The sequence below is a fragment of the Microcaecilia unicolor genome, chromosome 7 (assembly GCF_901765095.1).
Source record: "Microcaecilia unicolor chromosome 7, aMicUni1.1, whole genome shotgun sequence".
NCBI classification, from domain to species: Eukaryota; Metazoa; Chordata; class Amphibia; order Gymnophiona; family Siphonopidae; genus Microcaecilia; species Microcaecilia unicolor.
In genome coordinates this window covers 179,319,890-179,336,274 of record NC_044037.1, presented here as the reverse complement: position 1 = coordinate 179,336,274, position 16,385 = coordinate 179,319,890, and the positions used below count along the sequence as shown (strand labels likewise).

Below are 16,385 nucleotides of genomic sequence, written 5' to 3'. Positions count from 1 at the left end.
GAGACTATTGGCGCAGGTTGTGAAAGCATGGGGAGGCTCTAGGGCAATTCCAACACTAAAAAAAATCCTGCAGGGGGGCTGTACATCTAATATAGATAGAATTGCAGAGATCTTAACTACTCACTTTCGTGCTTTATATGCAGAACTTTTGTCACATAATTCACCTTCTTTGCAGACATTTTTAGACAAGGCCCAACTTCCTGTTTTGTCTCCTGATGCTGTGCAGGAATTAAACCGGCCTATTTCAGGCAAGGAACTGCAGTCGGTCATAAAGTCTTTAAAGACATGCACTGCCCCTGGAGAAGATGGGTTTTCTGAAGAATTTTATTAAATGCTACAGCTCTCTCTCTTGAAACCCTTATTAAATTACTTTACCAAGGTAGTGTCTACAGTTGCCTTTCCTAGTTATGAATATACAGCTTTAATCACACTCATCTCTAAGCCATGGAAAACAGTAGACTTGGCAGTTTCCTATCGCCCAATATCGTTAATTAACGTTGATATTAAGATTCTAAGACACTAGCTAATCATTTAGCTCTTCTTCTTCATTTAGTGGGAGAGGCTCAGGTGGGGTTTGTAAAAGATTGTCCCTCAGTAGTAAATGTCAGGAAACTATTGCTAGCGTTGTGTCATTGTCAAACTATTGGGATTACTGCTCTTAGTATGGATGCGGAAACGGCCTTTGATAATGTGATATGAGCTCGTTTAATCAAAGTTTTGGAGAGAGTGGGAATAAATGGATGGTTTACACAGGCAGTCCGCACACTATATCATGAGCCAATGGCATGACTTATGGTGAATTGAGTGTACATTCCCCCTTTCCTATTTTAAGAGGTACGCGCCAGGGGTGTCCCTTTGCACCCCTATTATTTGTTTTATCTTTAGAACCTTTAGTTCGTGTAATAGAAGAGTCCAGGACAATAATGGGAGTTCCCTTTTTAGGCAAACAAAAACACTAGCTTATGCAGATGACCCCTATTATTTGTTTTATCTTTAGAACCTTTAGTTCGTGTAATAGAAGAGTCCAGGACAATAATGGGAGTTCCTTTTTTAGGCAAACAAAAACACTAGCTTATGCAGATGACCTAATGGTAGAGCTAACCCAACCGGAGAAGTCTGTTCCCTCCTTGTTGGGGATGATCGCTGACTTTGGTGCAGTCTTGGGATTCTTGCTGAATTTGCAAAAATCAGTGGCACTTCCCCTCTCGCCATCAGTGCAGACAGAATGAAGAGGCCCATTTCCATTTACCTGGGCTCCTGAATCTGTTAAATACCTTGGAGTTGATATTCCTACCAATTTAACATCTTTGTATGCATTGAACATACGCCCAAAAATAGAGGACACATTGGGGAAATCGCATGCTTGGGGAGCTTTTCCTTTATCACTTTGGGAAAGGATGCAACTTTTCAATATATTAATGCACCCAAATGGCTGTATATATTTCAGATGTTACCTGAAAGATGAAGGTATACTGAATCGGGCGGTACAAAATTATCTGTGGGTAGGCAAGAGGCCTTGATTACTGGTTGGAGTGTTAGATGCCAAGATCCCTAGGAGATATGGGCTTACTTGGTCTCTGATACCTGAATGTGGCCAGTGGCATGCGTCGTCATAATGATTGGTTTCATAATACTGCCACGTTTTCTGTCACTGCCCTCAAAACCCAGGTTCTGTCTAACATTCATTCTAGTACTGTGATTCACACTAATGACTTCCTACCTCCTGGGATATTGAGAGATTATCCTGTATTAAAAGTCAGCAGACAAGTGTGACGTTGGTTGTGTCGTAGACACCATTTTTCGGTGGCAACTACTTTTCTCTCCATAAGAAATAATCCTGCCTTTCTTCCGGGCAGGGGCCACAGTGTGTTTACGTCCTGGGCGCAGAGTGGAGTACGATATTTGCGGCAAATCCTCACAGAGGAGGGAGTGATGAAGTCGTTTTTGGAGCTTCAAAGAGTTTTCTATATCATCAAGACTATTTTGCTTATCTCCATCTAAGTCATTATGTGCAATCTCTTAATTGGACTGATCTTACAGAGGACCTGCAGGAGACACTGGTTGAGGCACTCTCACTGGGTGCACAATTGAAAGTACCTTTAACTTTTCAGCATAAATTCTTGCCAGGTACAACAGAAGAGTTGGATTATGCTCATATAGCTGCACAATGGTCCTTAGATTTATAAGAGTCGCTTACATCGCAGCAGTCACAGGCTTTTGTTTTGGGAATTGGAAAATATACGAACAGTGTCTTACATCAGGAAACTACAGATTTGCACTCCGGTTATACATATCTCCTCACAGGGCTTGTCGTTCACGTATTTTTCTTCAGAAGGACCTTGTCGCAAGTGTCAATCTGGGTACGCAACACTAGGACACATGTTCTGGCTATGCCCGGTGGTAAAGAAATTTTGGACTCGTCTCTTGCAGCATATATGCCAACTTCGGAGCTGTGTGCTCCCATACACTCCCGTTTTATTATTTGGAGCTTCATTACAAAGATCTACATATACTACAGGAATTCTTAATTTCGTATGCAAGGTGGTTTTGTGTGCACTGAGAACTATTCTTGCATATTGGTTGGATACAAATGGTCCTTATCTGTAGCATTGGAGAGCCTTAATGATTATACAACTTCATATGGACTGTATGCAAATTCAAGACTTTGAGCATTCCACCGGTTGACATTTTCAGGCCACCTGGGAGGTCTTTTGAAGGACCTTGACTGCTAGAGCACGAAGCCCCCACTTGACTGACTGTACATTTGTCCATTAGATTGTAAGCTCTTTGAGCAGGGACTGTCCTTCTATGTTAAATTGTACAGCGCTGCGTAACCCTAGTAGAGCTTTAGAAATGTTAAATAGTAGTAGTAGTAGTAAATATCTTATTGGGGATGATCCCCCCACACAGATGTAGACAGATACGCAGAGCGTTGGGGGGTGAGGGGAGAAGTTTTGGAGCTACAAATTGTTATAATTTGGCAAACTGCGACAGTAATGCTTTGTATAGGCTTACGATTGCATTGACGTCAATAAACATGATTTAAACATAAAATATGGAGTAGAGTGGAATGGGTAGACATGAATCGCTTGTTTACTCTTTCAAAAATACAAGGGCTAAGGGCATGCATTGAAGCTACTAAGTATGTAAATGTAGAACAAATTGGAGACTATTTCTTCATTCAGCGTGTAATTAAACACTGGAATTCGTTGCCAGAGAATATAGTAAAAGCAATTATCTTTGCAGGGTTTAAAAATGATTTGGACATATTCCTAAAAGAAAGTCCATGAACTATTATTAAGGTGGACTTGGGAAAATCCAGTGCTTATTTCTATGATAAGCAGCATAAAATCTGTTTTACTCTTTTAGGATCTTGCCAGGTACTTGTGACCTGGATTGGCCGCTGTTGGAAACAGGATACTGGGCTTGATAGACCTTTGGTCTTTCCCAGTATGGTAATGCTTGTGTACTTAAGTGTGTCCTCCCACATCTGCACCACCATTTGGCTCTCTGTAAGCTTGAGGCATGCAGTTCAGGTTGGTGTCATGGTTTCAAGTCTTGTGGGACTTGAAACTGCTAGTCTATCCCACAGTCTCTGCATTCTGTGCCCGAAGCTTACAGAGATGATTTGTTTTGCATACAATAATACACAGGTTCGTGACCTGCTTAGTGGAGGTCGCAGAAGCTATTTTGATAGTAGAGATGGCATGTGCAAGAGCCACTGGGGAGTGTTCCTGCCTCTATTAAGGTAGGCCCGGAGGAACCTATGTGTGGGTCCAGAGTGGGAAAACCTCTCTTGGGGGGAGGGGAAGGCTGCTCCTGTTTGAGGGGGAAGGGGGTTGTACTGTGGGGAGACAGCACAAAATATCAGTTTCATCTGAAAATGCGCTGGCCTTTTTGGTCGAAACTGAAACAAGACTGAATACTAATTCTGTACCAGTTTTGGTGCCAAAACTGAAATTGGTCAGCTTCTGTGCTCAAAAGAGGTTTGGGCAAGTTTCTGGAGGAGTAATTTGTAAAACTGAGCTGGTGGACTTGGGGAAAGCCTTCACTTATCCTTTGAAATATACTGTGAGAAATTTGATCTATTTTTGGGATCCTTTTGGGTAATTATGATTCAGATTAGCCACTGTCAAACAGGATGGTGTGCTTGATGGTCCTTGGTCTGCAGCATGGCTTTTATGTTATTTCCAAAAATTTGCACAGAGATTTTCATGGAAAAATTACCTGCACAAAATAGTGGGTGCAGGTTTGTGTGTGTAACTTTTCTCAAGTCGGTTTTCAAAGGCAAATTTTTCTCTTCAGTGATAGTCTGTAGGTAAACAATAACCCTCAGACTTTACATTTCTGCACATTGCTTGAAAGTTGCCTCTATATCTATAAGTTTAACAGTACGTGTGTGTAAAATGTAGTTCTCTTCTGCTCTCCCTGTAGCTCCTGGAGCCTGTTTGTCATCAGCTCTTTGAGCTTTATCGCAGCTCTGAGGTTCGACTGAAAAGGTTCACGCTGCAGTTCTTGCCAGAACTGATCTGGATTTATCTGAGACTTACTGCCAGCAAAGACAGACAGAGTAATGGCTGCATTGAGGCGCTGCTTCTGGGCATTTACAATCTGGTAATTGAAATAACTAGGAAGTTACTACTTTTGTATGAATAAAAATAGTTAGCATGTGTAAGTCAATCATATGTGGGTAAGTAGATTTTTGGTCTCCTAAAACTATGCATGTACTTCCTAATGCTGAAACATGCCTAGATGTAAAGGAGATGTTATGGGGATCTGTATCGTACGTATATGTCTACTTACTATTTTCAAAAGGATTGCCTATTGCATGCTGCATATATTCTAACTTTATGCCCTTCTTTTTCCAGATATATGACTGTACTTCTTGAATAACCTAGTTTACAGAATTAATGTACATGAATACCTTGTGCATGAGAATTGTTACATACTGTGCAGGCTTTCAAGTGTGTGTACTTTTTTGCTATTAAACTGCTTACTGAAGATTTACTTGATATGAACATACAACTACTGTTAATTTTATTCTGTAGGAAATTGCTGACAAAGATGGAAACAACAAAGTTTTATCTTTCACCATTCCTTCTTTATCCAAACCCTCTATTTATCATGAGGTACGTGAGCATTCAGGGAAGAATACAGTTAATTGCAAAGATCAGTACTAGAGATTTCAAAAGCTACAGAAACATCAGTGTCTGTTCTGAACTTTAAAAGCTGGAGAACATTCGTGCACTGTGATTTGTAAATAATAGTATAAGATTAGGAATTGCATCGGACTCTGTATACAGTGAAGGCATCAGTACACTTAAGTTTTCTCCATTTATATAGGGTTATGTGAAATCTTTTTAATTTAGCTTTAGGTGCAGTGATCACTACCTCGTTTCTCTAGTATCCTTATAACTATAGGTAGTAAATTCATTTTCATATGTGCTTTTATATGATACTAGTAAGAAAGGCCCGCTTCTGAAACAAATGAAACGGGCACTAGCAAGGTTTTCCTGCTCTCACCTCTCGTGTTGGTGCGGTCCTCCGGGGTTCTAGTGCAGGGGCAGTGACATGAAAGGAGTAGAGGATGCAGAGCTGACAGGCGATGGCTGCCTGCGGTGGCCTGCTTCCTTTTTAACACAGCTGACGTCGGATGGAGGGAGGGGGGAGTGGCGGCGATATGTCGTGGAGGCTTGAGTACTGGGTGCGGCAACGTTGGGGGGGGTGGAGGGTGGGAGCGGCGGCAATGGGGGGGGGGGGTGGAGGGCTGAGTGATGCGATTCGCTGAGTGTCATACCCACGCCCTCGACATCATCACGTTGTGACGCGAGGGCGGGGCAGACACTCATGGGGAAAAATTCCGATCTATGCCACCTCAGAAGTTGCAGCTTCATTAGAACGTTGGGGTTGCGAATTATGTGCGGAAGGGGCGTGGCTGAGGGCAGGTCTATGAGTGACAGTGAGTGCTGCATGAGTGACAGTGAGTGGTGCTGACAGCCTAGCCTACCAACAGTGCAGGGCTTCAGTGTTTCCCTGCCACAGAGTGAGGTGAGAATTATTTATATAGATGATATACTGAAATGTATTGATCGCTTCTAATGGAATATGCCATTCATCTAAAAAAACATTTTAAAATGTTGAATGCAGTTCTTTCATATATATTTGTTTATTGGGAATTTGATGAATCGCCTTTTTTTTTTTTTTACACACAAAGCGATTTTACAATAAAATTAAATAAAACAAAGTTAAAGTATGAAAGGACTGCCATAAAATTTGAAGAACAAGAAATCACACTAGACACCAAACACACACAGTATCTAGCTGCACTGGGAACCCAGTTCATTGAGAGAATGCCTTGGAGAAAAGAGGTTTTTAAGTTGGCTGTAAATGTTTTTAAAGAAGACTCAGACCTAAGGCAAAGAGGAAGATTGTTCCAGAGAAAAGGGGCCATGAAATAGCACTTTTCCATGTCACTTCCCAATAAGCTTGATGTGGGCTGGGTAGTACCAGCCTATGATTTAATGAATCGCAGGCAATGGGTAGGAATATAGCCTATAGGGCATGATTAACTGTGTCAGGTAGTCAGGAATTCCACTTTATTGAGACATGGATACAGAATAGTGTGCATTTTGTGTGTATGTATATGTGTGTTTAATATACACGTACAAATAAATGCCCATACACAGGTTGCTAGGAAAGGATTTCAAGCCATCTTTATAGTAGGCTGTGACTTTTAAATTGCTACAGTGATGTGTATTTGCTTAACTCTCTTTATACAGCCCTCTACAATTGGATCCATGGCCCTGACTGAGGGAGCCCTGAGCCAACATGACCTCATTAGAGTAGTTTATAGTGACCTTCATCCACAGAGGGAAACATTCACTGCACAGAATAGGTGAGAGGACAAACTGAGGCATTAATTGCTGGTTACTGCCAATATTGATTAAAGTGTACATCCTAGAAGGAGTAGGAGGGAGAAAGAGAAAACAATGGTTATTTTTCTGAAATTAGAGAACACATTTTAAAATGAAATGTGATAAATGCTCAATCACACTGGGAGCACTCTTTTGTTCTAATGCTTACAAATTATTTCTCTTTCTGCCACGTTTTTGAAGAAATTCACCCAAGGCGGTGTACAGTAAGAATATAGGCAATGGACAATTTCAGCAGAAAAAATATTCAAACAGTACAATTATGCTACTTACAATGTTGCCACAATAAAATATCTGAATAGGCAGCACAGAGTGCAAACAGAGCACACAGACAAGACAGAGTAACAGGAGTCGGGGAACAAGAGAACCAACCCCAAGAAAGCTGCATGTGAAGTCAGAAAGGTCATGATCCCAGCCAGGGCAGTAGTGGACAGGCAAGTCCTGCCACAGTATGTGCAACCTGCCAGCTAGCCATCTCCTCACCAAATGCATGGGGGGAGAGCCAAGCCCCCATCTGCCCCCCTCCAAAGCAGCGACAGAGCATATTTCCCAGACTTTCAAGTCCAAGGTGCACTTTTGTTAACAAATGTTGTGTAGCACACTACCCTCTTCAGAGCAGGTGTTGTCAACATGGGAGAAGACTCATATGGCCAAAAGAAAAGCTAAGGAAGCACTGAAAGCCCCTCCAGAAGCTGAAAGGACTCGAAGAAGGGAGACTAAGGGGGGGGGGGGGTGCTGTGTGCAGTGTGTGTGCTGCACAAAGCAGGGCCTGGCTGTCTGTGCCCCCCCCCCCCCCCACATGCTGCATGTTAATTCCCACGCATTGAGGCTCATACTGTATCTAGGATGGAGTAAGGCATTTGTGACTACAAATGTACTCGGAAAGAAGCTCCTTCATATTTAGGAGCTCCACTTATGTCTTCTGTTGCGGTGAGATGTTATGAGCAGAGTCCTGGGCTGGTCTGGACCTGGGCATCAGGCAGTGGTGAACTTTATCCACTTGGCACTCCCAATCAGGTCTTGATTTATAGACATTTGTAATTGATAGATTCCCTCACAACAGATTAGCTTATTTTAGTTGAAATGCTTGTGCTCTGTTGCTGCCTTCAACTTTCCCCATGTTCACCACTTAACTGACCCCTGAGTGAGTTCAGTTTAGAATTTTTCTGTTTTGATTTTCATGGTCAATATACACAGAAAGGTGTGTGAGTCTTCCTTTTCAGTTACTTCTAGTCGGTGAGTGAAGTAGGCACCTTTTTAAGAGGACAGTTTTCAAAACTGTTCATGTGAGTAAATTGGGCTATTTAAAAAAATGCTCTACCTTAACGCAAATAGGTACATGTGGTGTTGCAGAAGGCTCATACACTTTGCCATATTTAGAGAAAGTGTTGAGACTGAGGGCTAAAACATCCATATACTGCATTTTCAGCTCTGTGCATGCAAAGATGAATCGGGATTAAATATACATATTTTACATCAAATACTGTAAATGCGGATGTTTATCTCAGTGGAGTGATGACATTTTAAGGTTAAAATTAGCTAATAAGATGTTGATAGCTACGTTGTTGGATTGCTGGTTTAATCTTGTATGGACAATGAATGTGACTATGCTGCAGACAAATCCAAGATAGCTTCATATATAACTGCCTGTCTGTGGCTGGCATTGTGGTGAATTGCTAACTGTCCTATTTTATGATGCCAGTGTAATCCTGAAGGGAATTATGTAACCTGCACAGAGAGTGGCAGGCGCAGCTCTGGCCACCTTGATAGGCATACTGGATGGATTAGGCAGGTCTCTATCTGCTGTCATTTACTATGTTATGCATTATTTTACAGAAAAGATGTTTTGTTTGTTACAGTTTTGATATACCACCCTTCTGTAGATAAATATGTGCACAAACAAATTGGCCCAAAATCCGTGAGTAAAATGTATCTTCAAACTTTGTCCCAAAGTGGTCAGTTTAAAAGTTGCCTTATAAATTAATATCATAATGCACATTTCAATCAAGGCTGTGTACTTAAACCTGAGGCAGCATATGATGCTTTTTCTTTCTCCCTGTATGTGTACTACTGCAGTCTGCTGGGAAAGAAAAAGAAACAAAATGTTTGTAAAATGGAGAAATGGTATGAAAGATGGGATTAAATTTTACATTTATTACTCACCTTTTCCAAATCCATCTCAAAACGAATTAAATTCAGGTATAATGGCATGGTGACAATGAAAATAAATTTGTTGCATAAAGAACAGTGGAATTGAGCCAACAAATGTTAGATGCTTTGATTCTATTAAGTGCAAGTGAACTTTATGGATCAGGGGAATAAGGTGAATAAAGCAGAGTGCCAGCTGATCCAAAACACTGTAGTTAACTTCAATTGAACATATTTATAAGACGGAGGTAAATTGGAAAGAAAGGGACTGTGGAAAAGCTTTTAAAACTCTTAATCTGTCTTTTTTCCAGTAATGGTCTTGTTTCTCTTTTAGGTTTGAAGTGTTGAGTTTTCTTTTGCTATGCTATAATTCGGCGATTGTCTACATTCCTGCCTCCTCATATCAATCCCTTTGTAGGATGGGTTCCAGGTAAGGCAGCTGTACCAACTGAGCCTTTTCTGCTTCCTTGAGGCAAATATTCCATCCCATTCTATCACTATGCCATACACATGGCTATATGTCTCAAAAATATTATGCATGTTTTATATTGTATTGTATTTTAATGTCCATTATTGTTTTAATGTCTATAAATATTTGTAATTCTGTCAATTTTGCTTGGAGATTATATAATAATCAGATGAATTATGTTTTGTGCTGGCCCCAAGTCTTCCCTCTGATCTGGTCCCACCTATGTAGAAACAGGAAGTTGTATCAGGGGGACGGCTTGGGGAAGGCACAGACAGTGTGTACGAGTCTCTACTGGTGAAAAATTGAAGGCTTTAAAAGGTATCGGGAGGTTGGGGGGAGTGGAGTTGAGACCTGATCGCCTGTGAGGGAGAGGAGGGATAGATGCTGGGTAGAGCATGGGATTGTCATGCTTACCTACTGTGGGCTTATGCTCACTCAAAATTGGGTGTGTGGCTATGCCCCTGTTTTAGAAATCATGTACAAATTGCGTAAGGCCTTGTTGAGTGGGAGCTGGGTGAGAGAAAGTGGAGAATGTGCATGGACAGCACAAACTGCATGATATGTTACTGTACACTTAACTGTTATGTCTGCCAATAGTATGGGTGCATTTAATGCAACTTCAAGAGGTGGATGTAAGTATGCCTGCACTACCATCAAGCAGTTTATGCAACCAAACAAAAATTGGCTGATGCCCTGACCCCCCCCCCCTTTTTTTTTTTTTTTTTTCAGAGCATCACCTGACCTCCCACACTTACTGTTGGTTTTCCCTGGTGGGATAGTATCAGAGAAGGAACTGTCTTGTGTTCAAAATAGTAAAATAATGGCTCTGACCCTTAGTGGTAGTCCCATTGTGCTATCCAAGAAAGTTTACTTGTCAGGAGAAAGTGTCATGTGATAAGGCTAAAGCTGTAGTTGCCATCTTGATACCCAAAACAAAGCAAACTATTGGTCCTCGCCAAGCCACACATAGGCAGTCCTTATTTCTAATAAGCATTTGCTGTTGTTTTGGGTGACTCAATATGATGGCAAGCTCCACCTACTGGCATCAGACCAGATAATGGGTCAAGCAAGCTCCCATCATCTCCTGTCAAGCCTCCTTGGCACCATCGCTAAAAGTCAAGCTGTCAAATTTCACCCTTATTTTGCAATTTGACCCCTAGCAGTTTCTCCATGAGGCTGCCATTTTAGACCTGAGAATGTTGTGGGGCAGGAGTATCTGGGGATTGCTCCTGTCAAGACACTATTCCACCAGAGAACAGGGGGGTCTGGTGATGCACTTAATGGGGAGTGGGCTGGGGAGGTTCCAGTAGTCATGTTTTTTTAAGAGCTAGGGCTCATGTTAAATGCATGGGCACATATTGCATATATACCTGCACATTGTGTCAGTGCATTTAGGGCCCTGTTTAGCCATGTTGTAGGCGCACTATTGTTTTTAGCACTGTAATGGAAGTAAATTTTGCTCTAACTAATTTGGTATGCAAAGGGGAGGATGGCACTTATTTCCCAGGTCCAGCTTGGCCACCTGGACTTGGGAAAGCATGTGACCACATTCCCACAGTATGGCTTGTTTACCTAAACAGAGAAGCATTCTGTAATTTTCCATAAAAGCTTTCTGTAACTTTCCTTACCTCTGGACATGAGTTAAGAGCCTAATAAAAAGGAAGGGCTTGTCACAGCAGAGTCGGGGTTCATCTGTGGGCAGACGTGTCATGTATACTCTGGAGGAAAGGAGAAACAGGGGTGATATGATACAGACGTTCAAATATTTGAAAGGTATTAATCCGCAAACGAACCTTTTTCGGAGATGCGAAGACGGTAGAACGAGAGGACATGAAATGAAATTGAAGGGGGGCAGACTCAAGAAAAATGTCAGGAAGTATTTTTTCACAGAGAGAGTGGTGGATGCTTGGAATGCCCTCCCGAGGGAGGTGGTGGAGATGAAAACAGTAACAGAATTCAAACATGCGTGGGATAAACATTTCAGAAGGAATAGATCCTCAGGAGCTTAGCCGAGATTGGGTGGCAGAGCCGGTGGGGGGAGGCGGGGCTAGTGCTGGGCAGATTTATACGGTCTGTGCCAGAGCCGGTGGTGGGAGGTGGGACTGGTGGTTGGGAGGAGGGGGTAGTGATGGGCAGACTTATACGGTCTGTGCCAGAGTCAACTGGTGGGAGGGTGAGGCTGGTGGTTGGGAGGTGGGAGTAGTGCGGGGCAGACTTATATGGTCTGTGCCCTGAAGAGGACAGGTACAAATAAAAAGTAGTACATAAGAGTTTATCTTGTTGGGCAGACTGGATGGACCGTAAAGGTCTTTTTCTGCCGTCATCTACTATGTTACTATGTAGAGGGTTTGTTCCTGGTTGTAAGGAGACTTTGAGCCTTCGCTGTAACGGACCTCCCAGCTGATGAGATAAGGGCCTGAGCTTCCTGACCAGTGATGATTGTATGTATAGTGTAATTATTGTTTCTTTCCTGGTCTAAGAACTCTTTGCTTAGATGTAGAGACCAGTGATGTAATGATTGTTTATACAGCTAACCATTGTATATATCCTAATCATTGTAGAATTTAGCTCCTCTAATAAAGGTTTTCATTTACTTATTACGAAACCAAAAGAATCCACGGTAATTATTGAGCAGTCTGTGTTAGTGAGACAGGCTGTAAATCCATAGCAGTTCATCTTGGCGACGGGCGTAGGGATTCGTACAAAGAATGACACCTTTGTAAGAGGAATGCAGGGGAGAGTTGAATTCCAAAGCTGGAATGAGGTTCTATATGTTGTTATAGCCACTGAGTGGTCCTAATGGGAGGAACAGGATTCCGGTTTAAAGGAATCATTGCCTTGCTGCAGGCAAAATGCTGAAAACAGAAAGGGAGAGGGAATTACTATGTAAAAATGAGTTTATCTTGTTGGGCAGACTGGATGGACCGTACGAGTCTTTATCTGCCGTCATTTACTATGTTAATATGTTTTGATTTCTTTTTCTAATTTCTGTATCTGAAATTCACCCCCCCCCCCCCCCCCCCGCCAAAACAGGAAGGCAGTCAGTCGGTCCACAAGATCCAGAATGGCAAAAAAGCGAACAAACCAGAATGTAGACTGAATTGATCCAAAGTAGAATTTATTGAACAAGCAGCAGACCCTGTATCTGTGAGGGAGAGAGATGTGCTTTTATCCAGCCTGGTGTTTGCAGTTACCCCACACCAGTTTGGTATTTCCAGCCCAATACAGGGCAAAACTTGGCTAAGTTGGGCGTATGTTTACCCCTCCAGTTCTGTTGCTCGTTCAATAAATTCTATTTTGTTTAAATGAAGTCTTTATTTACCTCGATAACGGAACAATAAACTCAGGAAACATTACAGATAATCTGAATTTGACTTATACAAGCATATTCCATCAACTTCAACACTTTTGTTCTACTTTATCAAGTTACATATAGAGATCTATGAGATACTTCAATTTTTTAATTTTTTACTGATGGATAACTTGCAATAAATTCTATTTTGGATCAATTCATTCTACATTCTGGTTTGTTCACCTGTTTGGCATTCTGTGTCTTAAATACTGCAGACCACACCAAGGAGATAATTCTATAAAAAGGGTGCCAACATTTAGGTGCCAAAACCAGGGCCGCTGAGAAACACTACCGAGGCTGGGGCAGGACTGCCTATCCTCCTATCTGGGCCACCGCCCACCCCACCCCTTTCCCTTCCCTTTCTGTATTTGCTCCTCCCTCAGGTCTTCTGCTCCTGTGTGCTGGGACCCGGGTTATCGCGTTAACTCAATCATCTAGGTCCTGGCACAGAGGAGCAGGAGAGAGACGGACCTGGAAGCAAGCAGGCAGGAAGAAGCTTCTCCCTCAAAACCTTGCCAGTGCTGGACCCCCCCCCCCCCCCCCACCCATTTTGGAGGGCTTTGCCCCCCACCACTCGGCGGCCCTCACAAGAACAAACGTAAATAACCTGAATGCTTGCACTTATATTCATAAATGCCAGTATTCCGGCTATGTGGTATTCTATAAAATGATGCCTAAACGTGATGGTGCGTGGTTTGAAGGTGGGCATACATTTAGGTGGTGTATAGACAGGGCTCACAGTTGCATGTGTAAATTATATAATATTATTTTTTGCACACTTATATTTAGTAATCTAGATGTGAGCGTTTAACGCCATCTTTGTGGCTGGTGTAAGTGGTTGCACTTAAAATATGCACATGCATTTGCCCTGCTATGCTAGTATTCTATAAAGGAGAGTAGGTCCCTACTTTCCTTTATAGAATAGGCTCCAAGTAAGCACTGCTTTATAGAATTACCCTTTACTTACTAAAACCTCTTATAAATCACACTGACCGAATGCATTGAGTTCATGTTTGCATTGAAAGGGGTTACAGAAACTCAAATTATTCTCTGAAGACATGCAGTTCACATTGGTCCACATATATGGGCAACAACCTGCTGACGTCACTGGCACAGATGTGTTCCAGAGCTTTCCAGCAAATTCTTAGAGATCTTTTCGGCATGCCTGGTTGGTCCTATGATTGTGTGAAATGATCAGTTTGCTTTCTAATGTCAGTATTACCTACTTATTGGGAGAAATAGCCAACTCTGTATATGTTTTTACATCAATGATTTATTTGCAGAGGTTTCAAGGCAGAATTAAAATTTTGGAATGGATATGTTCCCAACTCTGTGGGGCATGAACTTTATCAGTTGAGCACTTCACTAGACTTGTGTTCAGAATTTCAAATCTTCAGTGGCATAGAGCACAGTGTGTATCATGAAGGAAAAAGCCTTGGATATAGTGCTGACATTTAAAATTTGTCTTGCAAAACATCAGTAGTGGGCAAAAAAAACCTTCAAACATCCATGGGCACTCTTTGGGGCACAGGAACATTGCAGATATTCTGAAAAGGATCCCTAAGTTAACCTGTAATGCAGATCTCAGGGAATGTCAGTTTCATGTAATCCACAGAGCCTGTTTCACACAACAGCAGATGTTCAAGACAGGCAGGATAGATTCTCCCCATGCTTGAAGTGGCACAGAGCAGTTAATAACTTCTGCTGTGCTTTCTGAGGATATCCTGAGGTTTACACTTTCTGGATAGATCTTGCCAAGTTTTTTTTTTTTTTTTTTTTAATTTTTATTTATAATTTCAACATTTTATACAAGCATTCAATCTTGTTCAAGAAAAACAGAATATATATGGTAATTAATAGGAAATAAAACTCTCCCCTCGTACTCTAAGGGAGGTATAAAGAACATAATATTTTCAATTCTTTCCTAGACCACCAAAAAAAGGGGGGCATAACATTAATGATGGAATTTAAACATGTGGTAAACAAATTTTAAATGAATATGGCCTGGATAAACTCCACACTTTTATATATTAATCCTGATCTTATATTTTTTTTTTTTCGGACACTATCTGGTTATCTTTTTCATATCTAAAAAGACTCTCAGTTGTTCCGGTTCAAAGAACACATATTTTTTATCTAAGTAATTTATCATACATTTACAAGGATATGACAAAATGAATCTTGCCCCAAGCAATCGAGTTTCTTCTCTATAAGCTAAAAAAGCTTTTCTTCTATCTTGTGTGGTTTTCACCACATCTGGATATATCCATATCTTTTCTCCAAGAAACATTTTAGTTGAGTTTTTAAAGTACATTTTCAATATGGCATTTACATCCTGTTCAAAGACTAATGAAACAAGCATAGTTTTTCTAATTTGAATTTCAGTATCTGATTGTTCCAAGAAGGCTGTTAGATTTTGTAAATCTCCTGGAGTCTTCAATTTTTCTCCCCTTTTCAAATCTGGTAAGTAATATATTTTGTTAATTGGGGGAATCAATTCTGGGGAGTATAGAAGATTTTCCATAAGAAATTTTTTAAACAATTCCTTCGCATTAAATTCAGAGGAAACAGGAAAATTCAAAAACCTTAAGTTTAAACGTCTATTATAGTTTTCAAAGTATTCTATCTTTCGATGAATTGCCATCTTATCCTTAATAAGCATATCAGATTTCTCCTTCAAAGTACTTAAGTCTTGTTGAACAGCTATATTAGTCTTTTCAGATTCTTTTTTAAAGGTATCCAACGCCGAAGTTACCAAGTCTAATTTACTCACGATTGGGGTTACAACAGACGTTAATGTCTGTATCGCTGTCCAGATAGTGTCCAAAGTTACCGCCTCGGGGATCTTAAACTCCACTTTATTCAGTTGTTGTCCCAGGGCCTCATTTTGAGCTCCGGTGTACAGGTCTTCTGTTTCGCCGTCTTCCGACGTTTCTAGAAGTCCTAACCCACTTCTGAGGCCTGCTGGGCAAGGCGGGGGGTTAATTTCCGGCGAGGATAGTGAGGTCTCAACTCCCCGTGAAAAAGACGATCCACCTTCGTCCTCCACTGCGGGGAAACTCAAGCCGGTTCTACGTGGAGTGCTGGCGGCAAACCTCTCCATCGTCGTCTGCACTAGGGCGGCATCGGGAATTTTCACCGGTAAGCCCTTTACCACCCCTTTCCGTTTGGTGTGAGGCATTTTGTAGGAAACTTTGCTGTTGCAATCGTGCACCTAGGGAAAGTCAGCGTCGGTGTTGAGCGTCTGCCAATCCGTCCGCCATCTTGGAACGCCCCTCCTAGATCTTGCCAAGTTTTTAAGTTCTATCGTACATCAGCATAACCAGAAGGGTTTCTCATGGATATAGTGGTGAGTTTGGGGGTGCAAGGGGTGGGCTCATAACTGTCACGAAGGTGGGCTTAGTAGGCAATAAACATATACTAAGATTCTGGACACAAAGGAGTCATCTTCTTACACTTATTTTTATTTATTTATGTATTTATT

At 41.5% G+C, this 16,385-nt stretch overlaps 1 protein-coding gene across 4 annotated transcripts in view; it reads left to right on the top strand.

Annotated features, from left to right (window-relative positions):
• Positions 1-16,385, top strand: part of FAM126B (family with sequence similarity 126 member B) — a 213,258-nt gene that overhangs the window by 94,089 nt on the left and 102,784 nt on the right. For all 4 annotated transcript variants that reach the window (XM_030209927.1, XM_030209928.1, XM_030209930.1 and 1 more), the window contains 4 exons: positions 4,435-4,614; positions 5,049-5,129; positions 6,780-6,895; positions 9,415-9,510. In XM_030209927.1, the coding sequence (XP_030065787.1) occupies positions 4,435-4,614; positions 5,049-5,129; positions 6,780-6,895; positions 9,415-9,510 (473 nt within the window). The remainder of the gene's footprint in view (positions 1-4,434; positions 4,615-5,048; positions 5,130-6,779; positions 6,896-9,414; positions 9,511-16,385) is intronic.